This window comes from Spodoptera frugiperda, chromosome 9 (assembly GCF_023101765.2).
Source record: "Spodoptera frugiperda isolate SF20-4 chromosome 9, AGI-APGP_CSIRO_Sfru_2.0, whole genome shotgun sequence".
In the NCBI taxonomy this organism is placed as follows: Eukaryota; Metazoa; Arthropoda; class Insecta; order Lepidoptera; family Noctuidae; genus Spodoptera; species Spodoptera frugiperda.
This window is the reverse complement of record NC_064220.1, coordinates 11186735-11206221: the sequence shown is the minus strand read 5'-3', so window position 1 is coordinate 11206221 and position 19487 is coordinate 11186735. Positions and strand designations below refer to the sequence as shown.

Below are 19487 nucleotides of genomic sequence, written 5' to 3'. Positions count from 1 at the left end.
GCCACATTTTGCTGAGTGATGAAGTATCACCTAAGGTTGTTCCCATCATATCATAAACTTGGAAGTCGAAGGTTATAAAATATCACGCTACGGTCAATAGGAGCCGAGCAGCGGGTGAAACCAAGCGGGAGGAGCTAGTTAGATAAGTGTGCACCTTGCGCTTCTGTCTACATCTTCGGGGTTAAAAGGCATGACGTTAAAAATAAAAAAAAATGCGGAGATAAAGTAAACAATATAATTCGCTTAACAATTTATTTACAATAGTAACATAAATCAAAATGTATGTTATGTTCACATACTTAGAAACGAGATAGTTAGAGATCCCAGTACCCTTAGTACTGATCGGTTGGTTTATTAGAGCCGGCCAATGCGCTCTCGTTTTGATTACTTTAAACGTAAAACAAACTCGTACTAAGGGTACTGATTGGCCGGTTCGAATGAACTAGCGAATGTCTATTTATCTCATTAAACCTAGTTGGCTAACATTATAGTCATTGGCCGGTTCGAATGAACGGCTATTTTTATGGAACACAGAGGAGGAGCAGACGTATCACCTGATGGTAAGCAATCGCCGCCGCCCATGCACACTTGAAACACCAGAGGCGTTACAAGTGCGTTGCCGGCTTTTTGGGGGTTAGGAATTTAAGGGTTGTTGTTCGGGAATCGGGGATTGGGAAGATTGGGAAGGGAGGAATTGGGCCTCCGGTAACCTCACTCACACAACGAAACACAACGCAAGCGTTGTTTCACGTCGGCTTTCTGTGAGGCCGTGGTATTACTCCGGTCGAGCCGGCCCATTCGTGCCGAAGCATGGCTCTCCCACACTTGTCCAAGTTTGAAAGCTTACAAAAACCTGTCAAACTTTGACTGTGTAAAATGTTTCTTTCTCTTTTTATTCGGATTCTTATTAATCTTCTGTTTGGGCAACTTTATCCTCTCTTTCGCCGCCATCTTGAGTCTTTGGGCTCTCTTACTCATCTTCTTCTCTGTTTTTACTGTTTGTCTATGGATTTCCGCTTGTGCTTTTAGTTTATGGTTGCTTCGCATTTTGTGTTGGGAGCCTTCCTTAGCAGTTAGCCCTGTATACTCGCCATAATCATTATTTCTTGGTTTCTTCACAAATTGACCGGCCCCATCATTTTGTCGCGGCCCCTTATTAAATCTATTCTGCCTTCCATTCTTATTATTCCTATTAAAATTAGCAGGACTTTGATTTTGAGTGTTCTGTTGCCTGTTGTCATCTCCCTGGTTATTATTTTTATTGAACTTATTATTCAGTTTCCCAAACTTCCGTCTCTTAGCGTAACTTTCGTCTGGTGATGTTTCTGGTTTCCGTTTCCTGTTTCTCTTGTCTGTGGTTTGGCCGCCATCTTTGTTTGCGAGCGGGTTATTGGCTATGGATTTCTCTAATCTTTTCTTTCTTGCGTTCAATGCTGTTCTGTCTTCTATTGAGAAGGAGACGATGGGCCTCTGTGAATAGAAAAATAATAAACCATTTTATTTTAATAAATAAAATTATTGTAACTGCCTCATTGGTCGAGTGGTCGCAAGTGCGACAAGGTGTCTCGGGTTCGATTCCCGGGTCGGGCAAAGTATTACCGGCCTTTTTCGGTATATCGAAAATTTCTCAATAGCACGAAGTCTGGAATTACGCCCAGTATATGGTAATAGGCTCCCCCTATTACATGGGAATTATAACACAAATGGTGAAAAGTGGGTGTACATTGTATAGCGATATTGCCATATTGTGCACCTCTGCCTACCCCTTCGGGCAACAAAAAGACGTAACCTTGTTGTTGAAAATAAAATTATTAGTGATTGCAATAGAAACTTCTTCAATAGATTTTCGACTCTATTACAGAACGTTTAAGCTGTAAGTGCAGTACTCACATTGTTTTTATCAAATACATCGGGATTGTTGTTCAGTTTCCTCAGACACGCTAGAGCGTCCTCGTGTCGCGTGAACATTACGAAGCCGTAGCCTTTTGACCTGAAACAATCAATCAATTAGGAATCAAATAGTTTCCCTATAGAATAAAAAAAAAATAGAATAGACATATATACTATTTTTGAGTTTTGTTTGTTTGTTTGTTTTGTTTTAAAAAAAACGTTGCCCCACACTGGGATTTTCTCTTGTGTCGTGGGTGCGTTTACAGACATACAAGTTCACATACACATGACAATCAGACACGAAGCAATAATTCGTGGATCACACAAAATGTGAGTGCGGGAATCGAACCCGCTACACGTTGCGCGGCAGCCAGTTGCCCAGCCACCGCGCCAACCGTGCAGTCAAAGTATGTGGTATACATCGAGATTCATACACTACCGTCGTCGGTGTAGAAATATTGATTTTTTCTGAATAAAATAACTTTAGTATTAAATTCAACATAATTATTATGATTACAGGAACAGGATGAACGAAACTCATGCTATGAATGATGCATTTGACTGCACAATTGGCGTAGTGGCTGGGCAATTCTGTACGATCCATAAATTGTGTTTGGGTCTGAGTGTCATGTATATGTGAAATTGTATGTTTGTAAACACACCCACGACACATGAAAAATCATAAAAAATAGAGCACGTGTTAAACCTCCTTTAGGAATAACGGATTGTGTTTATAATTTCTAATTAAAGTTTGAAATCGCCAACTCACCTTAAGCAAGCGTAGTGCTTAATGTTCAAATGCTTAAACCGAGAGAGAGGAGAAGAGGTCTTTGGCCAGCAGTGGCCTAGTGGCTACTGCCATGCGAGAGAGATAGAGATATAGAGATAGCTTGTTGATGTGTGTCATATGTAGAACTTATCAGTCGAATGTGCGATGAGACGATAGATTTCGCCACCAGCATAAGATTAAGCTAACCATAGCTCAGCCTCACCCAGAGCTTTTTTTTTTTGAGGGGGAAAATCATCCAATGACTTCTCCCGCCTTGGGCGAGGCGAGAGGGAGTGTCAGACTCTTACTGACTAAAAACCACCCCGTTCCTTCTCCTGCTTTTCGAGCCGGAGCCCCGGTAAACCCGCTAGTTAGTCCGCAGCTCCGGATCAGGTATCAGCCCTGCTGGGCCCCATCTGTGGTCACCCAGGGTTGGAGGAGTAATTGAATAATATAAAACAGAGGGATACATACGGGTTCTTCCCGTCGGGTCCGGGCGGGGTCCGCAGGTCCCTCATGACGCGACACTCGGTGACGACGGCGCGCCGGTCGCCGGCGCCCGCGCACAGTCTGCGCAGCTTGGCGTCGTCGTAGTGCGCCGGCAGGTTCGACACCACTAGCCGGTACCGGGACACGAACCTGTTATGATAAATGATATTTATTTTACAAATAGGTTATAAACTAACTCTTTTACACGTCAATCTCTTAAATAACTAGATGAGGCCGGCATTTCCTATCGGACTACTCTGAAAAGAAATGCCGAAACAAACTCAGAGGTCATAGTCTCTTTTAAAGTCCAGACAAAATCAATTAAATATGTCGGAGAACCGTGCAAGTTGATTCTGTAGTGATCTTTTGAGGAAAGAACCACAGCAGGTTACACAACGTATACAACTCAAGTCAAAAAGCATTCATTTAACCCGTCCTCTAATGAATCAATCTATGTTCTACTGTTGTCATATGGCACACGAAAGATTAAACCATACACAGGTACACTTGATACTTAAATAAAAAAAAATAAAGAATAGTCCGTCAATTTGAACGTCAGTGAAGCTAGATACACGTTCCCAAAATGTACACATGTTAAAAATAAGCTGTTCAAGTCTGAATCTCCACGATTGGTTGAAGAGTTACTATTTGCGGGAAAAAAGAGTTGGTCGAATAATCGCAAGCGTGTCTGCCAAGCAAGAGTCTGGGGCCAAAGTATTATTGAGATAAAACTGCTAAATAGAATTAAACGTACTTTGGTACAAAAATAAATTGTATTCTTGAATAACACATAAGGTAATTTTTGTACTGGGAACGCACGCCGGTAAAGTTAAAGAACTGGGGCCTTAGTCTGCTATTACAATTGTGTCAGAATGGTCGATCATTGAGCAGTGCGAGAGGGATAGAGCTATACAACCTACATAGCTCCGTCACTCTTGCACTGCTCAGTGATCGACCATTCTGACACTGTCAGTTGAATAAATAGATGTATAACTTGAAATATGTATGTACCTGTTGAGATTCTTCAACATCTGTGTCTTGCTGCGCTCCAGAGCCAGTCGCTTGGCCATGTCGGAGGCCGACACGCCCACCGCCGCCTTCGTGCCCGCCACCACCACTGGAAACCAATGTCATACTTTAATATATAGCCGTAATTATCATCAGCATAAGGGTGCTGTGGATGCGTCTCGCTTTCACTAATCATATTCATTGGTACACCTCTAGCACTGTTGGAAACGGACTCAGCAAAGCTATATATGGAAAGATGCGTGCTATGGATGCGTGCTATGGATGCGTGCAATGGATGACTTCCCTACTATCGATACATCAAGGGGTGTCTACAAGACCCGAGTGAATAGTTTCCTTATAGGCAAACGTGATTCACCGTAGGCCGCTTCATCGCTTACCGTATGAGATACGGGTCAGTGCCGGTCACTTATACATACATACATAACTTCACGCCTGTCTCCCATGGCGGTAGGCAGAGACAATGGAACGCCAATTACTACGATTCTTACACACCTCTTATACATATATAATTATAAAAAAATCTTACCTCCTTCTTTAACAAGATACAAGTTCCTGTTGTCTTTAGCTTCTTTCTTATTGCCTTTCTGTAAGTTCTCCCGCTTGAGTGCCGGCTTCACTGACAACGTTTGACCCTCCAACCGCAGCTGATCTGCCGGTAACGATAGGAAGGCATCTGCATGCTCTTTGTCCTGCAAACATTTCATTATGATTCATATTGAAACTTTCTTTAACTGCTATACTGGGCCTTAGTCTGCTATTACAATTGTGTCAAAATGGTCGATCACTGAGCAGTGCGAGAGGGACGGAGCTATGTAAGTTGTATAGCTCCGTCCCTCTTCTTCAGTAGACTAAGGCCCCTGGTATAATGGGGGAGGGGATTCATCATATTGAGCCATTGATTTCGGTAACATTTCCTATGGTCCGCTCTTATTTTAATGGATTATGTAGACGCAAATGAGCAGATGGATCACCTGATGGTAAGCACTCACAAACGCAAGGCCCAATGGAAGGACAATTATCCAATTACTTCTCCCGCCTTGGACGAGTTGAGAAAGAGTCAGACTCTTACTGACTAAAAACCACCCCGTTCCTACTCCTGCTTTTCGATCCGGTAAACCCGCTAAGTAGTCCACAGTGTCGGGGGCTCTCCCACGAAATAGCCATTATTTTACGTCGATATTTTTTTATGGAATGGTGGTCTAACGAACAGACTGGCCACCTGATCATGGACACACGCAACGCCAGAGGAGTCACAGGTGCGTTGCCAGGGTTTTAAAAAGGAATACGTGAAGAGGAATAAAGAGAAAAGAGCGTACTCCTTTCTTGAATGTTTAAAGATCGTATCTCGTATCGGTTCGGAAATAAAATATAACAAATGTTGAATAATTAATGCAACCTTTTTCATTACACTGGCAATTATTTTTATTTATATTTTATGTTGGCAACTCTGTTACTTTTACTTTTTTATTGCAGTTGATTATACTTTTGTTTTTTTTTCCTCCAAAATAATCTTTTCTTTATTTTAACTACAGTAATCACTACCTCTAATATATATATTTTTTTTTAAACGTTGCCCCACATTAGGATTTTCTCCTATGTCGTGGGTGCGTTTACAAACATACAAGTTCACATACACATCACGCCCAGACCCGGAACAACAATCTGTGGATCACACAAAGAGTTGTTCCGTGCGGGTCGAACCCGCGACACGTTGTACAGCGGCCAGTTGCCCAGCCACCACGCCAACCGTGCAGTCATTAAAATAATCCAACAATAAAAACTTACAACAAACTTGACGAATCCAGTTCCCTTGGAATGCTCAGTCATTTTGTCGACACAGATGAGTGCGTACTTCACAGGGCCGATGTTCTCAGCGAACTGCCTCAGCTGCTCGTTGTCCACGCTGAACGGGATGTTGGTTATAAACACCGTGCACCCGTCCTCTGCGTCGTTTAGCTTTATCCTGTAAATAGAATTAATATGCCTCGTTGGTCGAATGGTCGCTCGACTGCCGAACTACGGGTCTCGGGTTCGATTTCCGGGTCGGGCAAAGTATTAATGGGCTTTTTTCGGTTTTTCGAAAATTTCTCAATGATAGCACGGAGTCTGGAATTGTGTCCAGTATATGGCTATAGGCATAATTACATGGGAATGTAATAGGGGGTGAGTTCCCATGTAATAAGTCCCCATATAACAAAAAAAAAATGGTGAAAAGTGGGTGTACATTGTATAGCGACATTACGTGTTGTAATGTGCACCTCTGCCTACCCCTTCGGGGATAAAAAGCGTGAAGTTGTGTGTGTGTGTGTGTGTAAGAATTAATATCCATTACTAATATATAAAGCTGAAGAGTTTGTTTGTTTGTTTGAACACGCTAATCTTCAGAACTACTGATCCGATTTGAATAATTATTTTTGTGTTGGGTAGCGCATTTATCGAGGAAGGTTATAAGCTATAAACCATCACACTACAGTCCATAGAAGCAGAGCGGGTGTAACCGCGCAGAAGTAGCTAGTTCTTGTATAAAAAGAAACTAGTCAGTACTAAAGGTGAAGGAAAACATCATTAGGCAACCTATCATCAATCCGCCTTGAGCGAGCGTGGCGATTAATGCTAACAAATGGTCGCCTAGTGGTCGAAATTCGACCATATATGATTTAATTTACAATACCACTTAACATACGTTCAAAATTGCTATTAGTTTTGTAAAATTCAAATTAATATATTCCGGCGCATCATGAACAGAAAAACTCTATTCATATGAGACGTGTGTAATGTTTTATTTATTGATTAAATGTACTTTATAAGTAAAATTTTTAAACATATTAGCGTTCTGCACTTCTCCTACACATAAACTATAAGTGTACCAAATTTTATGCTCCTACGTCCGCGCAATTTTCGTAAAAAGGGGTCCAAAGGTTTTGCATCACGTATTAATATATAGATTCCTTTTCCATGTGAGAAGAGGCCTATGCGCAGCGTAAAAAGAATACTAACCTCTGGTGTTCCTGTTTAAATCCAGCTTCGGACTCCTCATCACCCTCGACCTCTTCATCATCATCATCATCATCATCATCATCCTGATCATCACTATCACCATCCTCGTCATCAGACTCATCCTTAACGTCAGCTTTATCATCACCGTCGCTATCAGAATCACCTTCTTCATCAGACTCCGCTTCTGATTCACCTAGAATGGAAGAAAATGTAATTTTAAGAGATTTGTACTTTATATCGTGACAAGAAAAACGACGTGAAACACGTAAAACAACGCTTGCGATGTGGTTCGTTGTGTGACTGAGGTTACCGGACGGAGGCCCAATTACCCCCTTCCCAATCCCCGATTCCTCAACAACCTTTAAATTTCTAACGCCTAAAAGACCAACAACGCATTTATGATACATCTGGTGTTTTCATGGGCGGCGGTGATTGCTTACCATCAGGTGATCCCTCGACTCGTTTACTTTCTGATATAATTACAAAAAATCTTGCTTGTCCTTCTTTGGAGCCAAATAGCATCAATAAAGGACTGACTGACAAACACTTTTTATTTCATAATGTGAAATAAAAAGTGTTTTCCAATGAACTATTTTGACTTTTGACTTTTTATACAATACTTTAGAGTAGTGTGGACTAGAGGAACCTGTTTTTAATGTATCTAGGTACATAACATAATTTTATTGTAAATTAGATTTCCGATTTTTCTTTGCAATTTTTGGAGATACTCAAGTCAATTTAGACATAAATGGTGGAACAAAATCCTCCAATCCAAAACATGCAACAGGCATCATAATATGTTATGGGAAAAAAATTGCACTTACTCTCACTCTTGATCTCATCCTTGATGTCATCAGCGGAGACATTGAGTGGTGGTTTGTTGTCATCGTCGTCGCTATCTGATTCTTCCTTCTTCACCTTTTCCTCCATCTCCAGCTGTTGGCTGACCACATGCTGCATGTACTTGTTCTTGGCCACTGCCCAATCCACGGAAATGGGACGACCTGGACAAAGGTATCTATTTATCATCTAATATTAATGTAGTTACCCATTTATTATTTACTAGCTACTTCCGCGCGGTTTCACCCGCTCTGCTTGGCTCCTATTAGTCATAGCGTAATGTTTTATAGCCTACAGCCTTCCTCGATAAATGCACTACCCAACACAAAAAGAATTATTCAAATCAGACCAGTAGTTCCGGAGATTAGCGCGTTCAAACAAACAAACAAACAATCAAACAAACAAACTCTTCAGCTTTATAATATTAGTATAGATTCTTTAAGTTTCAGTAAGATACATAGATGATTCCTAGGGATAACATAGTTATATGAAAGTGACTCTTTACTATCTGATCAGGAATATAGTTATAAAACCATTGAAGTTTAGTGATAAACTACTATTACTAGATTAAGTTTAAAAATATTCAAGAGTTTCTTACCAAGGAAAGGTTTCATGTTTGTGTTCAACAGAGCCTTCTTAGCCATGGGTACATTTTTGAAATGAACAAAAGCACATCCCACTAGTTTACCATCTGGTTTTTTAAGCAATTTGACTTCTAATATATCGCCATAAGGTGCAAAATGCTCTTTCAAGGTTTCTTCGGTAGCCTTAAAAGATACATTTCGGACTACTAGACGAGCATTACGGTTGATTCTTTCTTTCTTTTGCTTTTCCTCCGTAGACTTGTCTGTTTCTTCTTTATCTTCTGAAATAAAGGAACAAGTGATTTGTATGTTAATAGAGGAAATAAATTAAGGAAACAACTTTATAAAAGATTCATCTTAATCAACAACTGTGAGAATCCACTGCTAGACATATCCACAACTAGTTATGGCCTCCTTTATTAATCTACAAGTCTGCAATTTTGTCCTTGAAGAATAATAGCTCCCGTCTAGGGATATTGATTTTTTCTAAAATTAAAGTAGCCTTAGTTATTCCTTAGAACATCAGCTACTTTCCAATGAAATTCCCGTCAAGCTCAGTTCAGTCATTTCAGAGATTAGACAGAACAAACAGAGAGACAGACAAAAATTTTAAAAATGTGATTTAGATGTATGTAAACTAACAATCAAATCTTTTCCCAATATAAGTATAAAATATAAATAAATTGACTTACTACTAAATAAGTTGTTGTCATCTTCAGAGGTACCATTGAACCGCTGTTTAGGGTTGTTCTCCATATTCTGCACATATGCCTTTTTAGACACCGCAAATGCAACGTGTATGGGGCGATCTGAAAAATTTAATAATAAATAATATAAGACAAGTTGTTGTGGAGAATGCAAAATAGTGTTCAGAAACTTACATTTGGTTTGCATATGTCAAATTTTACACTCGAAAATACTTAATAACTATCAAAAACAGTTACCAAATCATGCAATAAATTGTGAAATGGAATGGAATTTTAAGGATAATGGTTATTTAAGTAAACTATATCAATTATTTGCAAGTAACATCAGGAACTTATATAGGAGCTGGATCTAGCAAGTCCACATGATTTGAAATATTTTGAAATGAGATGTGATGATTTATTTTTTATATGTCATGCATTGAAGAAGATTAATAAGATTAATATTAAGTTGGGTTAGTAATAACTATGGAAATACTAGTACCTAAGAATGGTTTCTTGTTTGTGGCAGCAATAGCCTTTTCAGCTTGTGTGACATCAGCAAAATGGACAAAGCCACACCCGACCAGTTTCCCATCAGGTTTCTTCAGCAAATTCACTTCTTGCACTGTACCATATTTAGAGAAGTGTTCTTTTAACGCCTCCTTTGTGGCTTTGAACGAAATATTACGCACGATAATGCGGCCATTCCGTTCTGCTGGTTCTTTGCTACTTTTTACGTCGTCAACACCCGAATAAAACTCGTCATCCATTTTCCCCATAGTTTTAAATGCTTAATAATCGCAATTATCACTCAAAAATCAGAATTCATCAGGAAAATATTCACGTGGTACACCAAAACATAACCTTTTCGATCACTTGCACTTATATTACAGTCAATGGCAAAGATTATTTATTTAAATTCTGTTACCAACTAATAAAGTTTACACTGTTCTACTAATTATATAACTAACTAAAAAATATAACTAATAAACTTTATTTAAGTCTCATTTACGCACATTTAGCTTGCACAATTTTATTTTATTTCGAGAAATATTCAAACTTCAATAATTCAATGTCTGAAAATCTGACTTTGACAATGACTTCATTTCAATTTGACATTCATTCTGGTCTATGTCAAAATGTCCGGTTTTTAGAAAAAAAAAGTGATATGTCAAAAATAGAAACTCTGTGGTGGTTTAAAAATTTTGACAATGTCAAATTGTCAAAACAAATAACCTCTTCATCATAGTCCGTAAATATTTAATTTCAATTTTATTCTACAAAATGAATTCGCGACATATTTTTAGTAGGTGCAATAAACTACTGATACAACAAACAATAAACAGAGGTAACAGTTTCAAAGTTGTTAAACGTCCGGATCCAAAAACTTTGAAAATGCCTGCCCCGGGCACCGCTCCAAGCATAATGGCTATAATAAAGGAAAAAATCAGACTTAATGGACCAATTACGGTGGCTGAATACATGCACATTATTACCACAAACCCTACCGAAGGATATTACATGAAAAAGGAGGTTATTGGCCAGGGTGGCGATTTTATAACTTCGCCAGAAATAAGTCAACTATTTGGTGAGATACTGGGGGTATGGTTCTTCTCTGAAACTCAAAAGCTGGGTCCTAGTAAGCCACTACAAATAGTTGAACTAGGACCAGGCAATGCGACTTTACTATTGGATATTTTAAGGGTAAGCCCAATAAACAACTTATCTGATAACTTTTATATTTATTGGAATAAGAATACCGGAATATAATGGGATGAAAATGTTTCAGGTAGTGAACCGACTTGGATACAAACCCAAGGACTTGAGTCTTCATCTTGTGGAAATATCTTCAACCATGCAGATGGTACAAGCAAACAAATTATGTGTATCACATAGAGAAGTCAGCATTGAAAAGCCACACAACTATGAAGTAAGCAATCTAACTACTCATGGAAATGGTACAATTAAAATAACACCCAATAACAAGTGTAATAACTTGTATTTTTGTTTGCTTCCAGGGTGAAACGATCAGTGGTATTAAAGTATACTGGTACAATGACTTAAAGAAAGTACCTAATGACTTTTCTTGGTATATTGCTCATGAGTTCTTCGATGTAATGCCCATACATAAGTTTGAAGTAAGGAATTATAATTTAATTTTTTTTAAAATCTTTTTCATAATATATCTTTTTACCATCAATTTTGTTTAACATTATTATCTGGTTTTAGAAAACAAATGATGGATGGCGAGAACTCTTAATAGATCTCGATGGACAAGAGAAACTTTACTACAGAATAACAGCAGAAGAAACAGTCTCATGCAAGTCGTTAATAAAACCTCCCATAGATTCTGGAGATAGAACAGAGCTAGAGATCAGTGCCCGGAGCCTTGGAATTGCAAGGCAGTTGGCCACAAGAGTAGACAAATATGGTGGAATTGCTCTCATCGCTGATTATGGACATGAAGGAGAAAAGGGTGATACTTTTAGGGTAGGAAACAATCATAAACTTCTTAAGTTAGCCTTTTTAAATAAGGGAATATGTTATAAAAACGATTTTTTATATTTTTAGGCCTTCCATAAGCACCAAGTGGTGAATCCTTTGGAAAATCCTGGCAAATGTGACTTAACAGCTGATGTGGATTTCTCTCAGTTAAGAATTGCTGCTTCAAAGACTCCAACAACAGAGAATTTTGCTTTGGTTATGGGACCGGTCAAGCAGAAAGACTTCCTTGAGAGATGTCAAGCCGAGGTCAGACTGAAGGTAAGTAAGTCATTAATTATAACTAAACTAGCAACCCGCCCCAGCTTTGCATGGGTGCAATGGTAATATGTAACACATATATTATACATACAAACCTTCCTCTTGAATCACTCTATCTATTAAAAAACTGCATCAAAATCTGTTGCATAATTTTAAAAGTTTATGTGTACAAAGGGACATAGGGACAGAGAAAGCGACTTTGTTTTATACTAGTGTAGTATGTAATGAATATTACTAACACACTATTGTAATATGTAATGAATATTAACTGATTTCAGGTTCTTATGGATAATGCAAAATCTGATGAAGACAGGGAAAAAATTAAAAAATCGTATGAAATGCTTGTAGAACCAGCGAAAATGGGCGAAAGATTCAAATTCATGGCTTTTTATCCGTCATCTATGGTTGATATTTTAAATAAATATCCACCATTAGGATTTTCTACTCCGAAATCCGAAGATGGATAATAACTAATAAGTTAATGTTTATATTTAAATAATTGTATGTGTAGTATATTAAATATTTGCCTCTGTTAAATATTTTAAATAGTTATTAATAAATGTTTTTGTTAATCGAAGTGGTTTTTTTTTTGTAAATTCATTTAAACGAAACTTTTGTGCTTTTGTCTAGAGCATTATTAGAGGTATTGGGTATTTAGACATTAGGTTTGCCTCTAAGGTGATGAAGTGTAGGAATAATATCACAATATTCGCATGTTTAATAGGTGTAAGGCAAGATGCTCAACAGAACGATGTGCTTGAGGTAGTCATGAAGTACGTACAAATAATACTAAAACTTAACACTCTTACTGTATAAATCACAGAAAATAAAAGAATTGGTATTTATAAATAAATATAAACAAAATTATCATCATATTCTTATTTCCGAAATAAGCCCTAAAAATTAAAATATAAAAAACCGGTAATTTTAAACTTGTAAAATATCGGTAAAGTAACCGTGACTATCGTCACTTCACTAGCACAATCGGATGTCGATGTCGGTCGTTCGTTCGGGCGTCCGTCGATAGTTTCGCGTTTTTATTTTTATTGTTTAGAAAAAAGGCTCAATATAGTATTTCTATTCAACTGCAGCTTATTAATTAGATATATTCGTATAATAGTGATTAATTGATACGAGACACTCGAAAATCGTCTCTGTTTCGTAATTTCATCGATGTGTATTCATTGGACTGTGATGGAAATGTCAAAAATTTTCGTGGATTGCTTGGAGTAGGGCCAATGGTCATGAAATATTAACTTGAGTGAAAATTTTGTGATGAAAGTGCATTTGTGAACTGTTGATATTGTCTGAATTCTGAACATAATCTTGGTGTGTTATTGTGCGCTTCTCAACAGTGCCAGTGACAGTTGCATGATTTAACACATTTTGAGAAAGTGAAGGTACGGTAATGTAATGATTATTTTCTTTTGTTGTGGCTTTTACGATTCAGTTGCGATACATCGTGAGATTGATTAATTTTTTTATTGTGTTAAACTGTAAGTTTAATTTTGAGGTTGGGTCGATCATTCAGTGGTTGCGCAAATCTGCGCATTTTCCATTGTTCTGTGCGAACAAATGTAAATATTTACGAAAATCTTGCAGACAATGGTCTGTATTGATAAATACATGTGTTTTATAAATGCATTTTTATAATGGCTGCTATATACAAGTGATGGCATGATATACTTACATTATATGTGGTCTTAACAAAGCCACCTGCTTTCATTGATTATTTTTATCGTATAAAATACCGCGTGCTATATTAAAAAATACCATTTATTGTTTTGTAAAAATACACATGTTGTATAAAATACACATTTTAAAATAAAATTCTGATACCTTTTATTTTCTTATATAGTATTCTACCATTTATTCATCTAAAATCCTCTAAAATTACATTTTAAAAATAAATACTGCAAAATATAAAATAAAATAATACCATACCATAGTATTCTTATAAGTAGGTATGCTATAACTTTTAATTAGATTCTCTTTTTTTAGATATAACTACCTAGTCTATGAATACATTTGAGCATACATGCTATATCATTGTTTTTCATGAACTAATGAACATGACATGCACCTGTTTAGAATATTATATGTTGGACTGCCTTTTTACTGGACTCAATGCTTATCTATTATTTAGAATTATTCCTACCAACAAAGACATTAGGTACTTCTTAAACAAAGCTTAAAAACAAAGAACAGAAATTAAGATGCTTATATTAAAATTTTGTCATTGTGATAAATAATATATATAACTAATTCTATAGCAAATTCACAAACTTTATTAGAGAAAAATATTTTTCATTAATTTGCAACAAAAAAATTTTTTTATGCTGAGTCATTTATTTCAGTCAGCCAGCAGTTTTTTTTTTAATTGCACAAAAGAGGTTGTCTATGTTTTGTGTGAATAAGGCTGAGCACATGAATTCAATGGAAGTTGAATCTTGTCTTTGTGTAATATTAATACATTCATACATTTGAAGTAGGTATGTATGCCATTTACAAACATAATTAGATTTTATTTAATTTGCAGTAATAAAGTTGTTTTATCCTCCTCTTTTAATTACTAAACAAGTTATAGTCTTGTACCTACTTCATTGAATCTTAAATGTGATTTTAATGATTTATGTTATGAGTCACTAATTACCCATCATGTGTTAATAACTAATTACCTAGGTAATATATTTATTAAAGTTCTCCATATTTTTTAATGTTTTCAAATTGATGTTTGAAAGACTAATAATTGATGTAAGTGATTTTTTTTTGTAATATTGCTTTAAATATGTTTTCTGAATCAGTGAATTTTTCATCATGATATGATGTATATTAACTCAATAACTTAATATTGCAAAAAAATAATGCTTAGATCAAACTTTCAACTGCCCATACCATCACCTTTTGTTACTTATGGTTAAAGGTTTTGTCTCCATATTAATCTTATTTATTTGGATAATTTTGTAACAAAAATACTGCAAATTAGGTTGTTGCATCACATTTTATAATTAGATAATATTATAGCACATAAAAGGAAAAAAGGTGTCCTCCATGTCAAATTAAGGACAAAATCACAAAAATGTTTATTAAATGAAAACTGTAACTATACTATATTTAGTATTAGCAATTGTTAAAAGCAATTACTACATTTTTGAAGAGGATTAAAATAAAAATACTACTTGCATGTTTTTAAAATAAGTAAGAGTTTAATCTCTATTCTCTACACTACATACACAGTCATCTATGCCCTTGTCCTATTTTATAAACTAGCTTTTGCCAGCAGTTTTGTCTGTATTCCTATCGGTTAAAAAGTATCCTATCACCCAAGTCAGCTCATACTCTGTCTGTATACCAAATTTTATCAAAATCCATTCAGTAGTTTCACCATGTTTGATGGACAAAAATCCAAATAACCAAATAAACAAAGTTTCACATCTACCTATAATATTATAAATGTGTTTTGTATTTGTTTCTCAATTATGTCAAAACAACTGAAGGGATAGAGAAAAATTTGGAACATGGTTTTTTTTTAGTGGGGATAACCATCCAATAATTTCTCCCATCTTGGGTGAGGCGAGAGAAAGTGTCAGACTCATACTGACTAAAAACCACTCCATTCCTTCTCTTGCCTTGAGATGAAACCCCGTTAACCAGTTATGTTGTCCACAGCGTTGGAAGCTAGTTAATTTTATAATTTATTTATCCTAACATTATATCTATCATTACAGGCACACCTAATATGATAAATGCAGTATAAACTTAAAAATAAAATCAACCAAAACCAAATATCTGTATGAACATAAAATAAACTTAACATTAACATCCTAATACTTAAATAACATTTACAAATTATATTGACTCATTATGTACCACAACCTCATGTGTTACCCTAGTGAACGCATTGAGTGTACATGAAAATAGGTCCATTCTATGAGCTATTAATTATTAGCTATGATAGTGTGTTTATAACATTAAATACCATGCTATTATGAACCTGTTATTTGACATTGCCTGTTTGGATATTAGGTCATTGACTGCACTATCTGACCTATAGTATAATCTATATTATTTATGACACATATCGGGATGAACATATCAGATATCCTGTTTGTTGTGTTATGTTATATGGGTATTGTAATAATATTATGTTTTATCTCAATGTTTATCTATTTTTTCCACTGTTTCTTGTAAGGGTATCTTTATCTGCCTAGTATGGTGGACAGCTAAAGAAAGTCGAGTAAGGGCAGACTTGAGTTTGTTTATTTATAAATAAAATACCTACACAATTATATAGGAATCAATAGATGTACTAAACTTAAAACTAATTAAATTAAGATTAAGAAAATCAAAAGAAGTACATATACTTACTCTGGACTCCTGAACTCGTGAACTTCTTGAGAGTATTATTTTTTCTATCATGATCATTTATGACTTTTGACATAAAAATAAGTACAGATTGATAAACATGAATCATCCCAAAGTATAATATTTCACTGAGACATACATTGTTAGCAGATTTGTGCTAAGTATCATTTTCATTACTAAGTAGAAATTAACTGGAAAGTAATCTAATACTCAGAGTCTGACTAAAAGCTTATCTATACTTGGTACAAATGGACTAACTAAGACAAAAACAATTATTATTCAATTAGAGCCAGTAGTTTCGAAGTTTAGTGCATACAAACAAATAAACTCTTTAGTTTTGTATCTATACTATACTAATACTAATATTATAAAGCTGAAGAGTTTGTTTGTTTGTTTGTTTGAACGCGCTAATCTCCGGAACTACTGGTCCGAATTGAATAATTCTTTTTGTGTTGGATAGTGCATTAATCGAGGAAGGCTATAGGCTATAAAACATCACGCTATGACCAATAGGAGCCAAGCAGAGCGGGTGAACCGCGCGAAAGTAACTAGTGATGAATAAAACTAGGTCAAACATTGGCACCAACTTATCCTTGTATACATTTCAGGGTGTTGGTGATCGGACATGAGTTCCCCGCCCCCTGTCCAGTTGGAGGTGGAGGTTGGCGATGAATCTATGGAGGACGATGCTGCCGACATGATTCCAGCTGACAGGTATGCTATTAAAATCTGGATAAATAATTTATTTATACCTTTAAACCCTTTTAATTAGTGTGGAACAAGTTACATTCTAAATTAGTGATTGATACGTACATAAATATGATTAAGAATTTTGCTTCTAATATATGTAATACTAGAATTGGAACTTAAAATGGGATATTTACCATGTTTTCAATTTTAATGAGTTTCCGATATTTCGGCACTGTTGCAAGCGCCATGATCACGGATAAACTGAAGTAAATGCGGGTGGATGTTTACGAGCAGACAAATCGGTCTACCCTCTTTCTCTCTCTTTCTCAATATAATGTTGTTAAAATTTACAGCAAGTTTACGATTTTGATATTATGAATGGTTGGTTGAATGGTTGTAAGTGGAAAATTATTCTTTTGTTTTTTGTAAAATAGGTTGGACAGCTCAAATTATGCTAAGTATAAATTGCTAGAAAAAAGTATCTTGTCATTCAATTTAGTATATTTATTTATTCATTAGATTGTTTAGATCCCATCAAAACCTGATCAGCAGTATTGCATGAAAGACTATCACAATAAAAAAAAAATATTGATCAAAACTTGCGTTTCAAATAGTAACATCGGATAACACGTCGGGTTTTTACTTTGAAAACCTCTAATTAATCCCTATTTCAATTAAAATTCGACGTATATTTTAATACTTTAAGGAAAATAAAGTTAGGTATGCATATGCTTAGGTATACCTAACTTTTTTATACTTATTTCCTCAACATTGTGGTCGGTATTTATTTTTAACAAAAAGTAGGAAAAGAGGCGCTTAAAAACCGATAACCGGTACCTATTTTCCGCATTTAGGCTTGGACATTGGTGGATGATTAATTAGGCAACAAAAAGTGGCTTGACAGCCTGAGTGCCTAGTTTTACTTATAATTCTGTGGCCTAGTGTTGAGTTTTTTACCTATTCTATCGCATTAACATGAACTACGATTTGTATGGGATCGGTAACTAATTCCATGGGGGACGGCAATATTTAGATTGTCCCGCTAGTTATTCTCAAATGATTTAGACAAAAACATTTAAATTTAAATAGGGTTTACGGTATAAGCCAGTAAACGAGCAGAGAGTTTATCTGATTGTAAGCAATCGGAGCCGCCCATATACACCGGATTCATTAGAGGCGTTACAAGTTACAAGTGCGTTGCCGGCCTTACGGGGATTAAGAATTTAAGAGATGTTGGAGAATCGGGGATTGGGAAGGGGGGGTAATGCTTGATTATTTTGTGTTTAATAATTTAATGAATGTCTGAGAGGCTGCAATGAAGCTAGTTCGAGAGACCAAGATTATTTTAATCCTTTTTAAACAAACATATCCAAATAATGGTACTGCTCAAAGACTAGACAATTAGCCATTTAAAATTCTAAATAAGTAATAATGGTTGTTGCTAAACTTGTTTGTGTGTATAATAAAAAGTCTTACGTTATTTTTTTTTAATAATAGCTATTTTGAGATTTAGTTTTAACGAATTTATCAGTCTGTTTAAGGCCTGTGGTAGTTGATAGTAGTCAGTTTTAGATTATACAAGTTATGTGGTTCTTTAAGCGATGGTAATTATTACTCGATTACTACCTTCTAATCAGTGATCGTTGCTTGTTTTTTTTTCCCGATTTGTGACTGAGTTTGTCTGTACTGTTTAAGACTTTTGAAAGTGTGTGTGGATGTGAGTTCCTCGTTTATGTCTGAGTGAGGTGATGGCCTTTTTATCGCTAAAGCCTAAGCCTACTAGACAACTGGAAGACATCCAGCCCAACCCCCTTCTTAGTCCTCCACGTGGAACGACAGCACACCGCTTGCACCCACTGGCACTCTGACAATGATGTCGGTTCACCTGACCTGGCTTGCTCACGTTACATGTTAAGTCTTCCGACCCGCGGTTACCATTTGAGAACTTTCTTCAGTCCAGCAACGTCTGACACTTCAACTTGCAGATTTTAAGAGTTATGACGAGAATTCTTTAAAAATAAACTATAAGAGAAGGTATTAAGATATGATATTGACGCTAGTTAGTACGAAAGATCCGCTGCTCCGTTTCTTTTGACAAAAGTAGAGCGTTTACTGCCAACCGTTTACCGCGGACTTGTCAAAACCTGACTAACTGCTTTACGTAATTAATGCGTCGTCAAGGTCAAATTGATGCCATTGATGGAAGATAATCTGCTTCCTTTGTTAAACAATAGCGAGTTTATATTTCGTGCGGAACAAATGAGATCAGCTCGACTTCCTTAAGTCTGCGTAAAGCCAAACATTCGGTGCACCAGGTGTTTGCCAATTCATTCTGCGCAAACGCATTATTATTAGTTTTATTAGTATGCATCACTTGGACTAGAT

General features: G+C 36.2%; 3 protein-coding genes across 6 annotated transcripts in view; 2 read left to right on the top strand and 1 right to left on the bottom strand.

Annotated features, from left to right (window-relative positions):
* Window positions 1-221: 221 nt before the first annotated feature.
* On the bottom strand, window positions 222-10380 carry LOC118271412 (RNA-binding protein 28). 2 transcript variants are annotated; one of them, XM_050695931.1, is made up of 11 exons: window positions 9787-10380; window positions 9294-9407; window positions 8613-8879; window positions 7999-8178; window positions 7175-7367; window positions 5963-6140; window positions 4704-4866; window positions 4160-4265; window positions 3134-3298; window positions 1891-1990; window positions 222-1470 (listed from the first exon to the last, which is right to left on the bottom strand). In XM_050695931.1, the coding sequence occupies exons 1-11, from the start codon at window positions 10061-10063 to the stop codon at window positions 844-846; spliced, it is 2370 nt and encodes a 789-aa protein (XP_050551888.1). In that variant the 5' UTR covers window positions 10064-10380; the 3' UTR covers window positions 222-843. The 2 variants fall into 2 exon arrangements, with proteins under 2 accessions (XP_050551888.1, XP_050551887.1); XM_050695930.1 differs by having other exon boundaries at window positions 9291-9407; window positions 9787-10238.
* Window positions 10381-10478: 98 nt separating this feature from the next.
* Window positions 10479-12624, top strand: LOC118271336 (protein arginine methyltransferase NDUFAF7 homolog, mitochondrial). Its single transcript, XM_035587391.2, has 6 exons — window positions 10479-10988; window positions 11074-11214; window positions 11303-11422; window positions 11514-11774; window positions 11856-12047; window positions 12326-12624. Exons 1-6 carry the CDS (start codon window positions 10569-10571, stop codon window positions 12512-12514), a joined length of 1323 nt encoding a protein of 440 aa, XP_035443284.2. The 5' UTR covers window positions 10479-10568; the 3' UTR covers window positions 12515-12624.
* Window positions 12625-13037: 413 nt separating this feature from the next.
* LOC118271145 (E3 ubiquitin-protein ligase UBR1) overlaps window positions 13038-19487 on the top strand; it is a 52604-nt gene continuing 46154 nt past the window's right edge. For all 3 annotated transcript variants that reach the window (XM_050695927.1, XM_050695929.1, XM_050695925.1), the window contains exons 1-2: window positions 13038-13447; window positions 17021-17126. In XM_050695927.1, coding sequence (XP_050551884.1) covers window positions 17038-17126 — 89 coding nt within the window. In that variant the 5' untranslated portion in view covers window positions 13038-13447; window positions 17021-17037. The remainder of the gene's footprint in view (window positions 13448-17020; window positions 17127-19487) is intronic.

Excerpts from the sequence above, each read along its gene's own strand:
- LOC118271412 (XM_050695930.1), bottom strand. The coding sequence starts at position 10,063 with ATGGGGAAAATGGATGACGAGTTTTATTCGGGTGTTGACGACGTAAAA. Across the intron at positions 9,408-9,786 it reads AAACAAGAAACCATTCTTAG|ATCGCCCCATACACGTTGCA; the intron begins GTACTAGTATTT and ends TAAATTTTTCAG. Across the intron at positions 1,991-3,133 it reads GGACCCGACGGGAAGAACCC|GTCAAAAGGCTACGGCTTCG; the intron begins GTATGTATCCCT and ends TGATTGTTTCAG.
- LOC118271336 (XM_035587391.2), top strand. The coding sequence starts at position 10,569 with ATGAATTCGCGACATATTTTTAGTAGGTGCAATAAACTACTGATACAA. Across the intron at positions 11,215-11,302 it reads AAAAGCCACACAACTATGAA|GGTGAAACGATCAGTGGTAT; the intron begins GTAAGCAATCTA and ends GTTTGCTTCCAG. Across the intron at positions 11,423-11,513 it reads TGCCCATACATAAGTTTGAA|AAAACAAATGATGGATGGCG; the intron begins GTAAGGAATTAT and ends ATCTGGTTTTAG.